At 46.8% G+C, this 14,524-nt stretch overlaps 1 protein-coding gene across 3 annotated transcripts in view; it reads right to left on the bottom strand.

The window, feature by feature from the left end:
* LOC115126056 (sodium-dependent phosphate transporter 2-like) overlaps positions 1-14,524 on the bottom strand; it is a 195,322-nt gene that overhangs the window by 84,496 nt on the left and 96,302 nt on the right. For all 3 annotated transcript variants that reach the window (XM_065011339.1, XM_065011341.1, XM_065011340.1), the window contains exons 2-3: positions 4,688-5,306; positions 1,688-1,828 (exon numbers count right to left, since the gene is read on the bottom strand). In XM_065011339.1, coding sequence (XP_064867411.1) covers positions 1,688-1,828; positions 4,688-4,979 — 433 coding nt within the window. In that variant the 5' untranslated portion in view covers positions 4,980-5,306. The remainder of the gene's footprint in view (positions 1-1,687; positions 1,829-4,687; positions 5,307-14,524) is intronic.

The following is a 14,524-nucleotide window of genomic DNA, read 5'->3' as shown; positions in this document are numbered from 1 at the left end:
AGGCTAGGTAATGTAGTCATAAACAGTCAGCTCTACCCCAGAGCAGGCTAGGTAATGTAGTCATAAACAGTCAGCTCTACCCCAGAGCAGGCTAGGTAATGTAGTCATAAACAGTCAGCTCTACCCCAGAGCAGGCTAGGTAATGTAGTCATAAACAGTCAGCTCTACCCCAGAGCAGGCTAGGTAATGTAGTCATATACAGTCAGCTCTACCCCAGAGCAGGCTAGGTAATGTAGTCATAAACAGTCAGCTCTACCCCAGAGCAGGCTAGGTAATGTAGTCATAAACAGTCAGCTCTACCCCAGAGCAGGCTAGGTAATGTAGTCATAAACAGTCAGCCCTACACCAGAGCAGGCTAGGGAATGTAGTCATAAACAGTCAGCCCTACACCAGAGCAGGCTAGGTAATGTAGTCATAAACAGTCAGCCCTACCCCAGAGCAGGCTAGGTGATGTAGTCATAAACAGTCAGCCCTACCCCAGAGCAGGCTAGGTAATGTAGTCATAAACAGTCAGCTCTACCCCAGAGCAGGCTAGGTAATGTAGTCATAAACAGTCAGCTCTACCCCAGAGCAGGCTTGGTAATGTAGTCATCAACAGTCAGCTCTACCCCAGAGCAGGCTAGGTAATGTAGTCATCAACAGTCAGCTCTACCCCAGAGCAGGCTAGGTAATGTAGTCATAAACAGTCAGCTCTACCCCAGAGCAGGCTAGGTAATGTAGTCATAAACAGTCAGCTCTACCCCAGAGCAGGCTAGGTAATGTAGTCATAAACAGTCCGCTCTACCCCAGAGCAGGCTAGGTAATGTAGTCATCAACAGTCAGCTCTACCCCAGAGCAGGCTAGGTAATGTAGTCATAAACAGTCAGCTCTACCCCAGAGCAGGCTAGGTAATGTAGTCATAAACAGTCAGCTCTACCCCAGAGCAGGCTAGGTAATGTAGTCATCAACAGTCAGCTCTACCCCAGAGCAGGCTAGGCAATGTAGTCATCAACAGTCAGCTCTACCCCAGAGCAGGCTAGGTAATGTAGTCATAAACAGTCAGCTCTACCCCAGAGCAGGCTAGGTAATGTAGTCATAAACAGTCCGCTCTACCCCAGAGCAGGCTAGGTAATGTAGTCATCAACAGTCAGCTCTACCCCAGAGCAGGCTAGGTAATGTAGTCATAAACAGTCAGCTCTACCCCAGAGCAGGCTAGGTAATGTAGTCATAAACAGTCAGCTCTACCCCAGAGCAGGCTAGGTAATGTAGTCATCAACAGTCAGCTCTACCCCAGAGCAGGCTAGGTAATGTAGTCATCAACAGTCAGCTCTACCCCAGAGCAGGCTAGGTAATGTAGTCATCAACAGTCAGCTCTACCCCAGAGCAGGCTAGGTAATGTAGTCATAAACAGTCAGCTCTACCCCAGAGCAGGCTGGGTAATGTAGTCATCAACAGTCAGCTCTACCCCAGAGCAGGCTAGGTAATGTAGTCATCAACAGTCAGCTCTACCCCAGAGCAGACTAGCCCGTGGTGGGCTGGGTAATGTAGTCATATTAGACTGAGTCATGTGATGACTAGCCAGTGGTGGACTGAAAGAGATCCTAATAAACAAATAATTATCAATCTTGACCAGCTGCAGGCTGGGTAATGTAGTCATTGATAGTAAACCCTATGCAGAGCAGGCTGGGTAACATAGTCATTGACATACCAATCTTGACCAGCTGCATCCACTGTACGCCCTTGGTGCCAATGGCCACCATGGAGAACCCGATGGTCGACCCCACGATGCAATGCGTCCCGGAGATGGGTAGTTTGAGGAACGAGGCGATGAGTTGCCAAATCGCTGAACCTGTAGATAGTTAGAGAGAGAGAGAGAGAGGTGGTCGTACAAACTATAAGATTTGGCCTGAAAAATGATAGAAACCATCCCTTAAAGGGGATGCTTTTGTGTCCGTTATTTGTATTTTACCAGGTAAGATGACTGAGAACACGTTCTCATTTACAGCAACGACCTAGGGAATAGTTACAGGGGAGAGGAGGGGGATGAATGAGTCCATTGTAAACTGGGGATGATTAGCTGACCATGATGGTATGAGGGACAGCTTGGGAATTTAGTCAGGACACCAGGGTTAACACCCCTACTCTTAGTGACCACAGAGATTCAGGACACCGGGGTTAACACCCCTACGATAAGTGCCATGGGATCTTTAATGACCTCAGAGAGTCAGGACACCGGGGTTAACACCCCTACTCTTACGATAAGTGCCATGGGATCTTTAATGATCGCAGAGAGTCAGGACACCCGTTTAACATCCCATCCAAAAGACAGCACCCTACACAGGGCAGTGTCCCCAATCACTGCCCTGGGGCATTGGGATATTCTTTAGACCAGAGGAAAGAGTGCCTCCTACCGGCCCTCTAACACCACTTCCAGTAGCATCTGGTCTCCCATCCAGGAACTGACCAGGACCAACCCTGCTTAGCTTCAGAAGCAAGCCAGCAGTGGTATGCAGGGTGGTATGCTGGGTGGTATGCTGGGTGTTATGCAGGGTGGTATGCTGGGTGGTATGCTGGGTGGTATGCAGGGTGGTATGCTGGGTGGTATGCTGCTGGCTATGCCGGAATGCTGCAGGGTGGTATGCTGGGTGGTATGCAGGGTGGTATGCTGGGTGTTATGCAGGGTGGTATGCTGGGTGGTATGCTGGGTGGTATGCAGGGTGGTATGCTGGGTGGTATGCAGGGTGGTATGCAGGGTGGTATGCTGCTGGCTAAGTCAGTTAGGTTCAGGCACAGTTCAAGAAAATAGCTTTTTGTTAGCCTTCGTATTGGATGAAAAACCTGTTGCTGTATAATACGACAAGACAGTGTAATGAGAATGATCTCCCAGACTGGTAGCATCCCCAGACTGGTAGCATCCCCAGACTGGTAGCATCCCCAGACCCAGATTACCCAGACTGATAGCATCCCCAGACCCAGATTACCCAGACTGGTAGCATCCCCAGACTGGTAGCATCCCCAGACCCAGATTACCCAGACTGGTAGCATCCCCAGACCCAGATCTCCCAGACTGGTAGCATCCCCAGACCCAGATTACCCAGACTGGTAACATCCCCAGACCCAGATTACCCAGACTGGTAGCATCCCCAGACTGGTAGCATCCCCAGACCCAGATTACCCAGACTGGTAGCATCCCCAGACCCAGATTACGCAGACTGGTAGCATCCCCAGACCCAGATCTCCCAGACTGGTAGCATCCCCAGACTGGTAGCATCCCCAGACCCAGATTACCCAGACTAGTAGCATCCCCAGACCCAGATTACCCAGACTGGTAGCATCCCCAGACCCAGATTACCCAAACTGGTAGCATCCCCAGACCCAGATCTCCCAGACTGGTAGCATCCCCAGACCCAGATCTCCCAGACTGGTAGCATCCCCAGACCCAGATTACCCAGACTGGTAGCATCCCCAGACCCAGATTACCCAGACTGGTATCAGACCCAGATCACCCAGACTGGTAGCATCCCCAGACCCAGATCTCCCAGACTGGTAGCATCCCCAGACCCAGATCTCCCAGACTGGTAGCATCCCCAGACCCAGATTACCCAGACTGGTAGCATCCCCAGACCCAGATTACCCAGACTGGTATCAGACCCAGATCACCCAGACTGGTAGCATCCCCAGACCCAGATCTCCCAGACTGGTAGCATCCCCAGACCCAGATCTCCCAGACTGGTAGCATCCCCAGACCCAGATTACCCAGACTGGTAGCATCCCCAGACCCAGATTACCCAGACTGGTAGCATCCCCAGACCCAGATTACTCAGACTGGTAGCATCCCCAGACCCAGATTACCCAGACTGGTAGCATCCCCAGACCCAGATTACCCAGACTGGTAGCATCCCCAGACTGGTAGCATCCCCAGACCCAGATTACCCAGACTGGTAGCATCCCCAGACCCAGATCTCCCAGACTGGTAGCATCCCCAGACCCAGATTACCCAGACTGGTAGCATCCCCAGACCCAGATTACCCAGACTAGTAGCATCCCCAGACCCAGATTGCCCAGACTGGTAGCATCCCCAGACCCAGATTACCCAAACTGGTAGCATCCCCAGACCCAGATCTCCCAGACTGGTAGCATCCCCAGACCCAGATCTCCCAGACTGGTAGCATCCCCAGACTCAGATCACCCAGACTGGTAGCATCCCCAGACCCAGATTACCCAGACTGGTAGCATCCCCAGACCCAGATTACCCAGACTGGTAGCATCCCCAGACCCAGATTACCCAGACTGGTATCAGACCCAGATCACCCAGACTGGTAGCATCCCCAGACCCAGATCTCCCAGACTGGTAGCATCCCCAGATCCAGATTACCCAGACTGGTAGCATCCCCAGACCCAGATCTCCCAGACTGGTAGCATCCCCAGACCCAGATTACCCAGACTGGTAGCATCCCCAGATCCAGATTACCCAGACTGGTAGCATCCCCAGACCCAGATCACCCAGACTGGTAGCATCCCCAGACTGGTAGCATCCCCAGACCCAGATCACCCAGACTGGTAGCATCCCCAGACTGGTAGCATCCTCAGACCCACATCACCCAGACTGGTAGCATCCCCAGACTGGTAGCATCCCCAGCACTGAAACACTCACACAATGAATGGTATACCTACCGTAACATTATAAGACGTGGTATGGTATACGTACCGACCATGGCGCTAACCTCCCCCGCCATGAGAACAGGCACCGTCTCGTTGTAGAGGTTGACGTCTATGATGCCTTTCCGTATGGTTTCCCCCACCTTGGCTCCAAGCAGCATGGAACCCAACGTCTCAAAGATGGACGCCAGGATACAGGCCTGTTTCAGCGTCACCACGCCCGACCCCACCGCCGTCCCGAACGAGTTGGCCACGTCGTTGGCCCCCACAGAGAACGCCAGGATGAAGGCTATGACGAAGCCCAGGATCACCATCCACAGGTACTCTTGTAAATCCACCATCTTGACTCTCGATCAAAAATCCCAAATCCACAGAAAGAAAAAAAAACAAGACAAGGAGAGAAACCTACCAAACTCAACCTAACCAACTCAGCTAAAAGCAGCTAGCTGTTGGTTCGTTGGAGAGGAGCTGTAAAACCCTTTCCTCTGTGCGTACGAAGCTCTGCTGTGACTTCGTCCCCTTCCTGGTTGTGTTCAGTTGGAGGGGAGCAGTGTGTCGCTAACTCAGCGTCTGGAAGTCAGTCTGTGGAGAGGTGGCGGCTAGTGGCGGACGGAGGGGGCATTCCATGGCTCAGAGCTGAGACAGTCCCTTCTACACACGTCCCTCACCTGACAAACAAACACACAAAGAAAAGAGAGGTTAGAGGTCACAATTAGGCTAGACATCCTCCCCCCCAACAACAGACCAATGAGAATGTCTGCTCCACCAACACCAACCAATCAGAGTGACTGTACCCCCCAACAACAGACCAATGAGAATGTCTGGTCCGCCAACACCAACCAATGACCTGTGAGTCTAATGAAACGAGGTGGATGAGAGGCGCAGTCTTTGATTAAAGCGAGCACACTGAAAGTGTGTGTGTGTGTGTGTGTGTGTGTGTGTGTGTGTGTGTGTGTGTGTGTGAAGCAGAGGACAGCTCCGATAGCCAGCCACAATAGGAAATAATTGCATCATGGTCCATACTTTAAAAGAATCAAATCATCCCTGTTAGCTGGACTGGGGCCTATAAAAAGACTAGAACGAGATGTGAGCTATGTGTTTTAGGAATAGCATATTAACACCTCTCTCTCTGTCTCTCTCTCTCTGTCTCCGTCTCTCTCTCTCTGTCTCCGTCTCTCTCTCTCCTTCTGTCTCTCTCTCTGTCTCTCTCTCTCTCTGTCTCTCTCTCTCTCTGTCTCCGTCTCTCTCTCTCCTTCTGTCTCTCTCTCTGTCTGTCTCTCTCTCCCTCTCTCTCTCTCTCTGTCTCTCTCTCTCTCTCTCCTTCTGTCTCTCTCTCTGTCTCTCTGTCTGTCTCTCTCTCCCTCTCTCTCTCTCTCTCTCTGTCTCTCTCTCTCTCTGTCTCTCTCTCTGTCTGTCTCTCTCTGTGTCTCTCTCTCCCTGTCTCTCTCTCTCTCTCTCTCTCCCCCTCCCTCTCTCCCTCCCCCTCTCTCTCTCTCTCTCTCTCTCTCTCTCTCTCTCTCCCTCCCTCTCTCCCTCCCCCCCTCTCTCTCTCTCCACCACAACAAGGCCCTTAGCTGTCAGCTGCTATGAGGCGTGATCACCTTTCACTGCTTCTCCACTGCGGAGTTTCCGTCCAGATTAATATTAGCATCTGATGTGGGTGCTAAGTATCAAAGTAGTATCAAAGTAGTGAGTGCTGGATCTAGGATCCGTTTTCAGATAATCTGATTCATTGATTCATGATCTAAAAAATAAAAATAAAAAAAGAGGCAAAACTGATCCTTGATCAGCATTTTTAGTCTGAGACACTTTTTGAATAAATAACCAACAATGCAGTTAAGAAATAAAAAGAAGTTAATAAATAAATAAACAGCTCCCCTCTGTCTCTCTACCGGGTAGACCATCTATCTGATGCCGCCTGGTCAAAACGAGTACGACATCGTTGCCGCCAGTAGTATTGAAGGAAAGGGAAGCCAGCGAGCATCTGGTCTCCCTTGACAAAAGTGGCAGTTAGCCCACTGTTCCCCGGGATGTGGATGTTGGGATGTGGATGTCGATTCAGTCAGACCCCCCCCCCCCCCCACCCCCTCCCGCCCCACCTCTCTGATTCAGAGGTGTTGGGTTAAATGCAGAAGACACATTTCAGTTGAATGTATTCAGTTGTACAACTGACCAGGTATCCCCCCCCCCTTTCCCCTTCGTAGTAACAGGTGGCCTGCTTGGCCACTGGGCATGTAAACAAAAGCATGAGAAGAGAGCAATGTTGTGTGTGTGTGTGTGTGTGTGTCTGTGTGTGTGTGTGTGTGTGTGTGTGTGTGTGTCTGTGTGTGCGTCTCTGTGTGTGCTTCTCTGTGTGTGCGTGTGTGTGTGTGTGTGTGTCTCTGTGTGTGTGTGTGCGTGTCTCTGTGTGTGTGTGTGTGCGTGTGTGTGTGTGTCTCTGTGTGTGTGTGTCTCTGTGTGTGTGTGTGTCTCTGTGTGTGTGTGTGTGTGTGTCTCTCTGTGTGTGTGTGTGTGTGTGTGTGTGTGTGTGTAATGGTATCCCGTCCCTTTCCTTTACCCTGCTCTAAATGGTCCTGCTGCTGTAGTTTGCCGTCTTAAAAAGGTTCTCAGTGAGAGAGAGAGTCACCACCACAACACAAACAGGAAGCAGAGGTTTTGAAATGTGCCTATAAGTGCATGTAAACCTTCCCAAGGCTGAGACAGGCAGGCAGCTAGGGGCTATCCTCAGATTTAAATAAAAAAACATGGTTTATGGATTCAACTAGTTTAGCAATAGCATCAACTGTTTAGGTCCTGACTCCAGACCTGTATTAGGGTGAAGACAGTAGATAGCTGCCTAGCTAACACTTGTTTATGAGCTGAATTGAGACCTGTATTAGGGTGAAGACAGTAGATAGCTGCCTAGCTAACACTTGTTTATGAGCTGAACTGAGACCTGCATTAGGGTGAAGACAGTAGATAGCTGCCTAGCTAACACTTGTTTATGAGCTGAACTGAGACCTATATTTGGGCAGACAGGATAATTTTAGCCTGTCTTATCTGTTTAGGTAGCCACCAGGAAACAAGTCCAAAAATGGCACTAATGAGGCCAAATGCACCTCATCGGGTCCATGTTGGCCCCAAGGCATTGGCCCAGTGTGGCCAGATCTCACCTTGCCTGAAAAAAAAGCCCAATCTTTTCCCAGAAAACCTAATAATTTTGGGTTTGTTTATATTTGTCCTGTTACACACAAGTGTGTAATTGAAATGTTTATTTTTTTATATGCCAACTCTCCCTGGGACATCACCAGGGAGTGGGACACACCACCAGGGACACCACCAGGGAGTGGGACACACCACCAGGGAGTGGGACATCACCAGGGAGTGGGACACCACCAGGGAGTGGGACACACCAGGGAGTGGGACACATCACCAGGGAGTGGGACACCACCAGGGAGTGGGACACCACCAGGGAGTGGGACATCACCAGGGAGTGGGACACATCACCAGGGAGTGGGACACCACCAGGGAGTGGGACACCACCAGGGAGTGGGACACATCACCAGTGAGTGGGACACCACCAGGGAGTGGGACATCACCAGGGAGTGGGACACCACCAGGGAGTGGGACACCACCAGGGAGTGGGACACATCACCAGTGAGTGGGACACCACCAGGGAGTGGGACATCACCAGGGAGTGGGACACCACCAGGGAGTGGGACACATCACCAGGGAGTGGGACACCACCAGGGAGTGGGACACCACCAGGGAGTGGGACATCACCAGGGAGTGGGACACCACCAGGGAGTGGGACACCACCAGGGAGTGGGACACCACCAGGGAGTGGGACATCACCAGGGAGTGGGACATCACCAGGGAGTGGGACACCACCAGGGAGTGGGACATCACCAGGGAGTGGGACATCACCAGGGAGTGGGACACCACCAGGGAGTGGGACACCACCAGGGAGTGGGACACCACCAGGGAGTGGGACATCACCAGGGAGTGGGACATCACCAGGGAGTGGGACACCACCAGGGAGTGGGACACCACCAGGGAGTGGGACACCACCAGGGAGTGGGACATCACCAGGGAGTGGGACATCACCAGGGAGTGGGACACCAGGGAGTGGGACATCACCAGGGACATTTCTAAGTGACGACAAACTTTTGAACGGTATGTGTTTACGAGAGAAAGTTTCTCATAATATATTATGTCACATGCACTTGTTTAAGAATATTTAATCACCATGATCAAACAAAAGAACCCTTAAACCGGAGAGAACAAAGAGAACTGTGTCCGCCCCTTCAGCAGCCTCCCTTCAACAGCCTCCCCTCAGCAGCCTCTGCTGTAGGACCTTGTTTTGCGAACAGTTGTATGAAAAAAGAACTGTGTGCAAGCTGGTGTTGCACGCTATACTGATGTTTAGATATGTATATAGCCTCTACTCTATATAGCCTCTACTGTATATAGCCTCTCTACTGTATATAGCCTCTACTGTATATAGCCTCTCTACTGTATATAACCTCTCTACTGTATATAGCCTCTCTACTGTATATAGCCTCTCTACTGTATATAGCCTCTCTACTGTATATAACCTCTCTACTGTATATAGCCTCTCTACTGTATATAACCTCTCTACTGTATAGAACCTCTCTACTGTATATAACCTCTACTGTATATAGCCTCTCTACTGTATATAGCCTCTCTACTGTATATAACCTCTCTACTGTATATAACCTCTCTACTGTATATAACCTCTACTGTATATAGCCTCTCTACTGTATATAGCCTCTCTACTGTATATAACCTCTCTACTGTATATAGCCTCTACTGTATATAGCCTCTCTACTGTATATAACCTCTCTACTGTATATAGCCTCTCTACTGTATACAGTCTACTGTATATAGCCTCTCTACTGTATATAACCTCTACTGTATATAGCCTCTCTACTGTATATAACCTCTCTACTGTATATATCCTCTCTACTGTATATAACCTCTCTACTGTATATAGCCTCTCTACTGTATACAGTCTACTGTATATAGCCTCTCTACTGTATATAGCCTCTCTACTGTATATAGCCTCTACTGTATATAGCCTCTCTACTGTATATAACCTCTCTACTGTATATAGCCTCTCTACTGTATACAGTCTACTGTATATAGCCTCTCTACTGTATATAACCTCTCTACTGTATATAGCCTCTACTGTATATAGCCTCTCTACTGTATATAGCCTCTACTGTATATAGCCTCTCTACTGTATATAACCTCTCTACTGTATATATCCTCTCTACTGTATATAACCTCTCTACTGTATATAGCCTCTCTACTGTATATAGCCTCTCTACTGTATATAGCCTCCCTACTGTTATAGCCTCTCTACTGTATATAGCCTCTACTGTATATAACCTCTCTACTGTATATAACCTCTCTACTGCATATAGCCTCTCTACTGTATATAGCCTCTCTACTGTATATAGCCCCACTACTGAATATAGCCTCTCTACTGTATATAGCCTCTACTGTATATAGCCTCCCTACTGTTATAGCCTCTCTACTGTATATAGCCTCTACTGTATATAGCCTCTACTCTATATAGCCTCTACTGTATATAACCTCTCTACTGTATATAGCCTCTCTACTGTATATAGCCTCCCTACTGTATATAACCTCTCTACTGTATATAACCTCTCTACTGTATATTGCCTCTACTGTATATAACCTCTCTACTGTATATAGCCTCTACTGTATGTAGCCTCTACTGTATATAGCCTCTACTGTATATAGCCTCCCTACTGTATATAACCTCTCTACTGTATATAGCCTCTCTACTGTATATAGCCTCCCTACTGTATATAACCTCTCTACTGTATATAGCCTCTCTACTGTATATAGCCTCGCTACTGTATATAGCCTCTCTACTGTATATAGCCTCTCTACTGTATATAACCTCTACTGTATATAACCTCTACTGTATATAACCTCTACTGTATATAGCCTCTACTGTATATAACCTCTACTGTATATAACCTCTACTGTATGTAGCCTCTACTGTATATAGCCTCTCTACTGTATATAACCTCTACTGTATATAACCTCTACTGTATATAGCCCCTCTACTGTATATAACCTCTACTGTATATAACCTCTACTGTATATAGCCTCTCTACTGTATATAACCTCTACCTTATGTAGCCTCTCTACTGTTATTTTTCACTGTTGTTTTTATTTATTTCCCCATCTATTGTTCACCTAATACCTTTGTTACACTGTTGGTTAGAGCCTGTAAGTCAGCATTTCACTGTAAGGTCTACTACACCTGTTGTATTCAGCATTTCACTGTAAGGTCTACTACACCTGTTGTATTCAACATTTCACTGTGAGGTCTACTACACCTGTTGTATTCAGCATTTCACTGTAAGGTCTACTACACCTGTTGTATTCAGCATTTCACTGTGAGGTCTACTACACCTGTTGTATTCAGCATTTCACTGTGAGGTCTACTACACCTGTTGTATTCAGCATTTCACTGTAAGGTCTACTACACCTGTTGTATTCAGCATTTCACTGTAAGGTCTACTACACCTGTTGTATTCAGCATTTCACTGTAAGGTCTACTACACCTGTTGTATTCAGCATTTCACTGTGAGGTCTACTACACCTGTTGTATTCAGCATTTCACTGTAAGGTCTACTACACCTGTTGTATTCAGCATTTCACTGTAAGGTCTACTACACCTGTTGTATTCAGCATTTCACTGTAAGGTCTACTACACCTGTTGTATTCAGCATTTCACTGTAAGGTTTACTACACCTGTTGTATTCAGCATTTCACTGTAAGGTCTACTACACCTGTTGTATTCAGCATTTCACTGTAAGGTCTACTACACCTGTTGTATTCAGCATTTCACTGTAAGGTCTACTACACCTGTTGTATTCAGCATTTCACTGTGAGGTCTACTACACCTGTTGTATTCAGCATTTCACTGTAAGGTCTACTACACCTGTTGTATTCAGCATTTCACTGTAAGGTCTACTACACCTGTTGTATTCAGCATTTCACTGTAAGGTCTACTACACCTGTTGTATTCAGCATTTCACTGTGAGGTCTACTACACCTGTTGTATTCAGCATTTCACTGTAAGGTCTACTACACCTGTTGTATTCAGCATTTCACTGTAAGGTCTACTACACCTGTTGTATTCAGCATTTCACTGTAAGGTCTACTACACCTGTTGTATTCAGCATTTCACTGTGAGGTCTACTACACCTGTTGTATTCAGCATTTCACTGTAAGGTCTACTACACCTGTTGTATTCAGCATTTCACTGTAAGGTCTACTACACCTGTTGTATTCAGCATTTCACTGTAAGGTCTACTACACCTGTTGTATTCAGCATTTCACTGTAAGGTTTACTACACCTGTTGTATTCAGCATTTCACTGTAAGGTCTACTACACCTGTTGTATTTAGCATTTCACTGTAAGGTCTACTACACCTGTTGTATTCAGCATTTCACTGTAAGGTCTACTACACCTGTTGTATTCAGCATTTCACTGTGAGGTCTACTACACCTGTTGTATTCAGCATTTCACTGTGAGGTCTACTACACCTGTTGTATTCAGCATTTCACTGTAAGGTCTACTACACCTGTTGTATTCAGCATTTCACTGTAAGGTCTACTACACCTGTTGTATTCAGCATTTCACTGTGAGGTCTACTACACCTGTTGTATTCAGCATTTCACTGTAAGGTCTACTACACCTGTTGTATTCAGCATTTCACTGTGAGGTCTACTACACCTGTTGTATTCAGCATTTCACTGTAAGGTCTACTACACCTGTTGTATTCAGCATTTCACTGTAAGGTCTACTACACCTGTTGTATTCAGCATTTCACTGTGAGGTCTACTACACCTGTTGTATTCAGCATTTCACTGTAAGGTCTACTACACCGGTTGTATTCAGTATTTCACTGTGAGGTCTACTACACCTGTTGTATTCAGTATTTCACTGTGAGGTCTACTACACCTGTTGTATTCAGCATTTCACTGTAAGGTCTACTACACCTGTTGTATTCAGCATTTCACTGTGAGGTCTACTACACCTGTTGTATTCAGCATTTCACTGTGAGGTCTGCTACACCTGTTGTATTCAGCATTTCACTGTGAGGTCTACTACACCTGTTGTATTCAGCATTTCACTGTAAGGTCTACTACACCTGTTGTATTCAGCATTTCACTGTGAGGTCTACTACACCTGTTGTATTCAGTATTTCACTGTGAGGTCTACTACACCTGTTGTATTCAGCATTTCACTGTAAGGTCTACTACACCTGTTGTATTCATTATTTCACTGTGAGGTCTACTACACCTGTTGTATTCAGCATTTCACTGTGAGGTCTACTACACCTGTTGTATTCAGCATTTCACTGTAAGGTCTACTACACCTGTTGTATTCAGCATTTCACTGTAAGGTCTACTACACCTGTTGTATTCAGCATTTCACTGTAAGGTCTACTACACCTGTTGTATTCAGCATTTCACTGTAAGGTCTACTACACCTGTTGTATTCAGCATTTCACTGTAAGGTCTACTACACCTGTTGTATTCAGTATTTCACTGTAAGGTCTACTACACCTGTTGTATTCAGCATTTCACTGTAAGGTCTACTACACCTGTTGTATTCATTATTTCACTGTGAGGTCTACTACACCTGTTGTATTCAGCATTTCACTGTAAGGTCTACTACACCTGTTGTATTCAGCATTTCACTGTAAGGTCTACTACACCTGTTGTATTCAGTATTTCACTGTAAGGTCTACTACACCTGTTGTATTCAGCATTTCACTGTAAGGTCTACTACACCTGTTGTATTCAGCATTTCACTGTAAGGTCTACTACACCTGTTGTATTCAGTATTTCACTGTAAGGTCTACTACACCTGTTGTATTCAGCATTTCACTGTGAGGTCTACTACACCTGTTGTATTCAGCATTTCACTGTAAGGTCTACTACACCTGTTGTATTCAGCATTTCACTGTAAGGTCTACTACACCTGTTGTATTCAGTATTTCACTGGGTTGGATTGTCGTCTCCTCCCCCAAGCTAACACACTTGAATACTGTTACACGACATGTAGAAATGTTGAAACTGTTCGCAAAACAAGGTCCTTCAGCGGAGGCTGCTGAGGGGCGGACGGCTCATAGTAATGTCTGGAACGGAGCCGATGGAACGGCCTCAAACCCATGGTTTACAGGGATTCCATACCGTTCCACTGATTCCGCCCCAGCCATTACCACGAGCCCGTCCTCCCCAATTAAGGTGCCACCAACCTCCTTTGATGTCCATACCAGCTAGAACACTTTTACAATGCTATATGATACCGGTAGCTTCCAGCATTAAAAAGGTGCACTATGCCGAAATCGCTCCGCCATTTCCTGGTTGATAGAATTCTAATAGTTCCCGCCCTAATTTCAGTTTATGTACCAAAACAAGCGAGTATAGTGTAGAGAATCATTGTGTCATCTAAACCACTGTGAAATATATTTCCCATAACCAAAAATTATTGTATTTTCAGCTGTTTGAAGCTGGTGTACAAAAAAACGAAATAATTTTTTTTTTTTTTTAAATGTAAATACCAAACTTAACAGGAAAAGATAGAAATAGAACAGATCTACGAGGTTCTTAAGACGTCAATGACAACGACAGATCTATAACTGATATTCCTGTGTGAAATTGATAGGGTCGTCAAAACGGTTAGATACTGCAGCTTTAAAACTGTAGGCCTACATTCCTTGTTACAGCTGAAGCAAACGTCAATTCACAACCCTAAGTACTGCGTTTGTGATGACATGCTAACTTACATGCTAACCGTAATGTAAAATATGCTGATTTCAAAGAT

This window comes from Oncorhynchus nerka, linkage group LG27 (assembly GCF_034236695.1).
Source record: "Oncorhynchus nerka isolate Pitt River linkage group LG27, Oner_Uvic_2.0, whole genome shotgun sequence".
NCBI lineage: Eukaryota > Metazoa > Chordata > Actinopteri > Salmoniformes > Salmonidae > Oncorhynchus > Oncorhynchus nerka.
The sequence above is the reverse complement of the archived record's forward strand: the minus strand, read 5'-3'. Positions and strand labels throughout refer to the sequence as shown.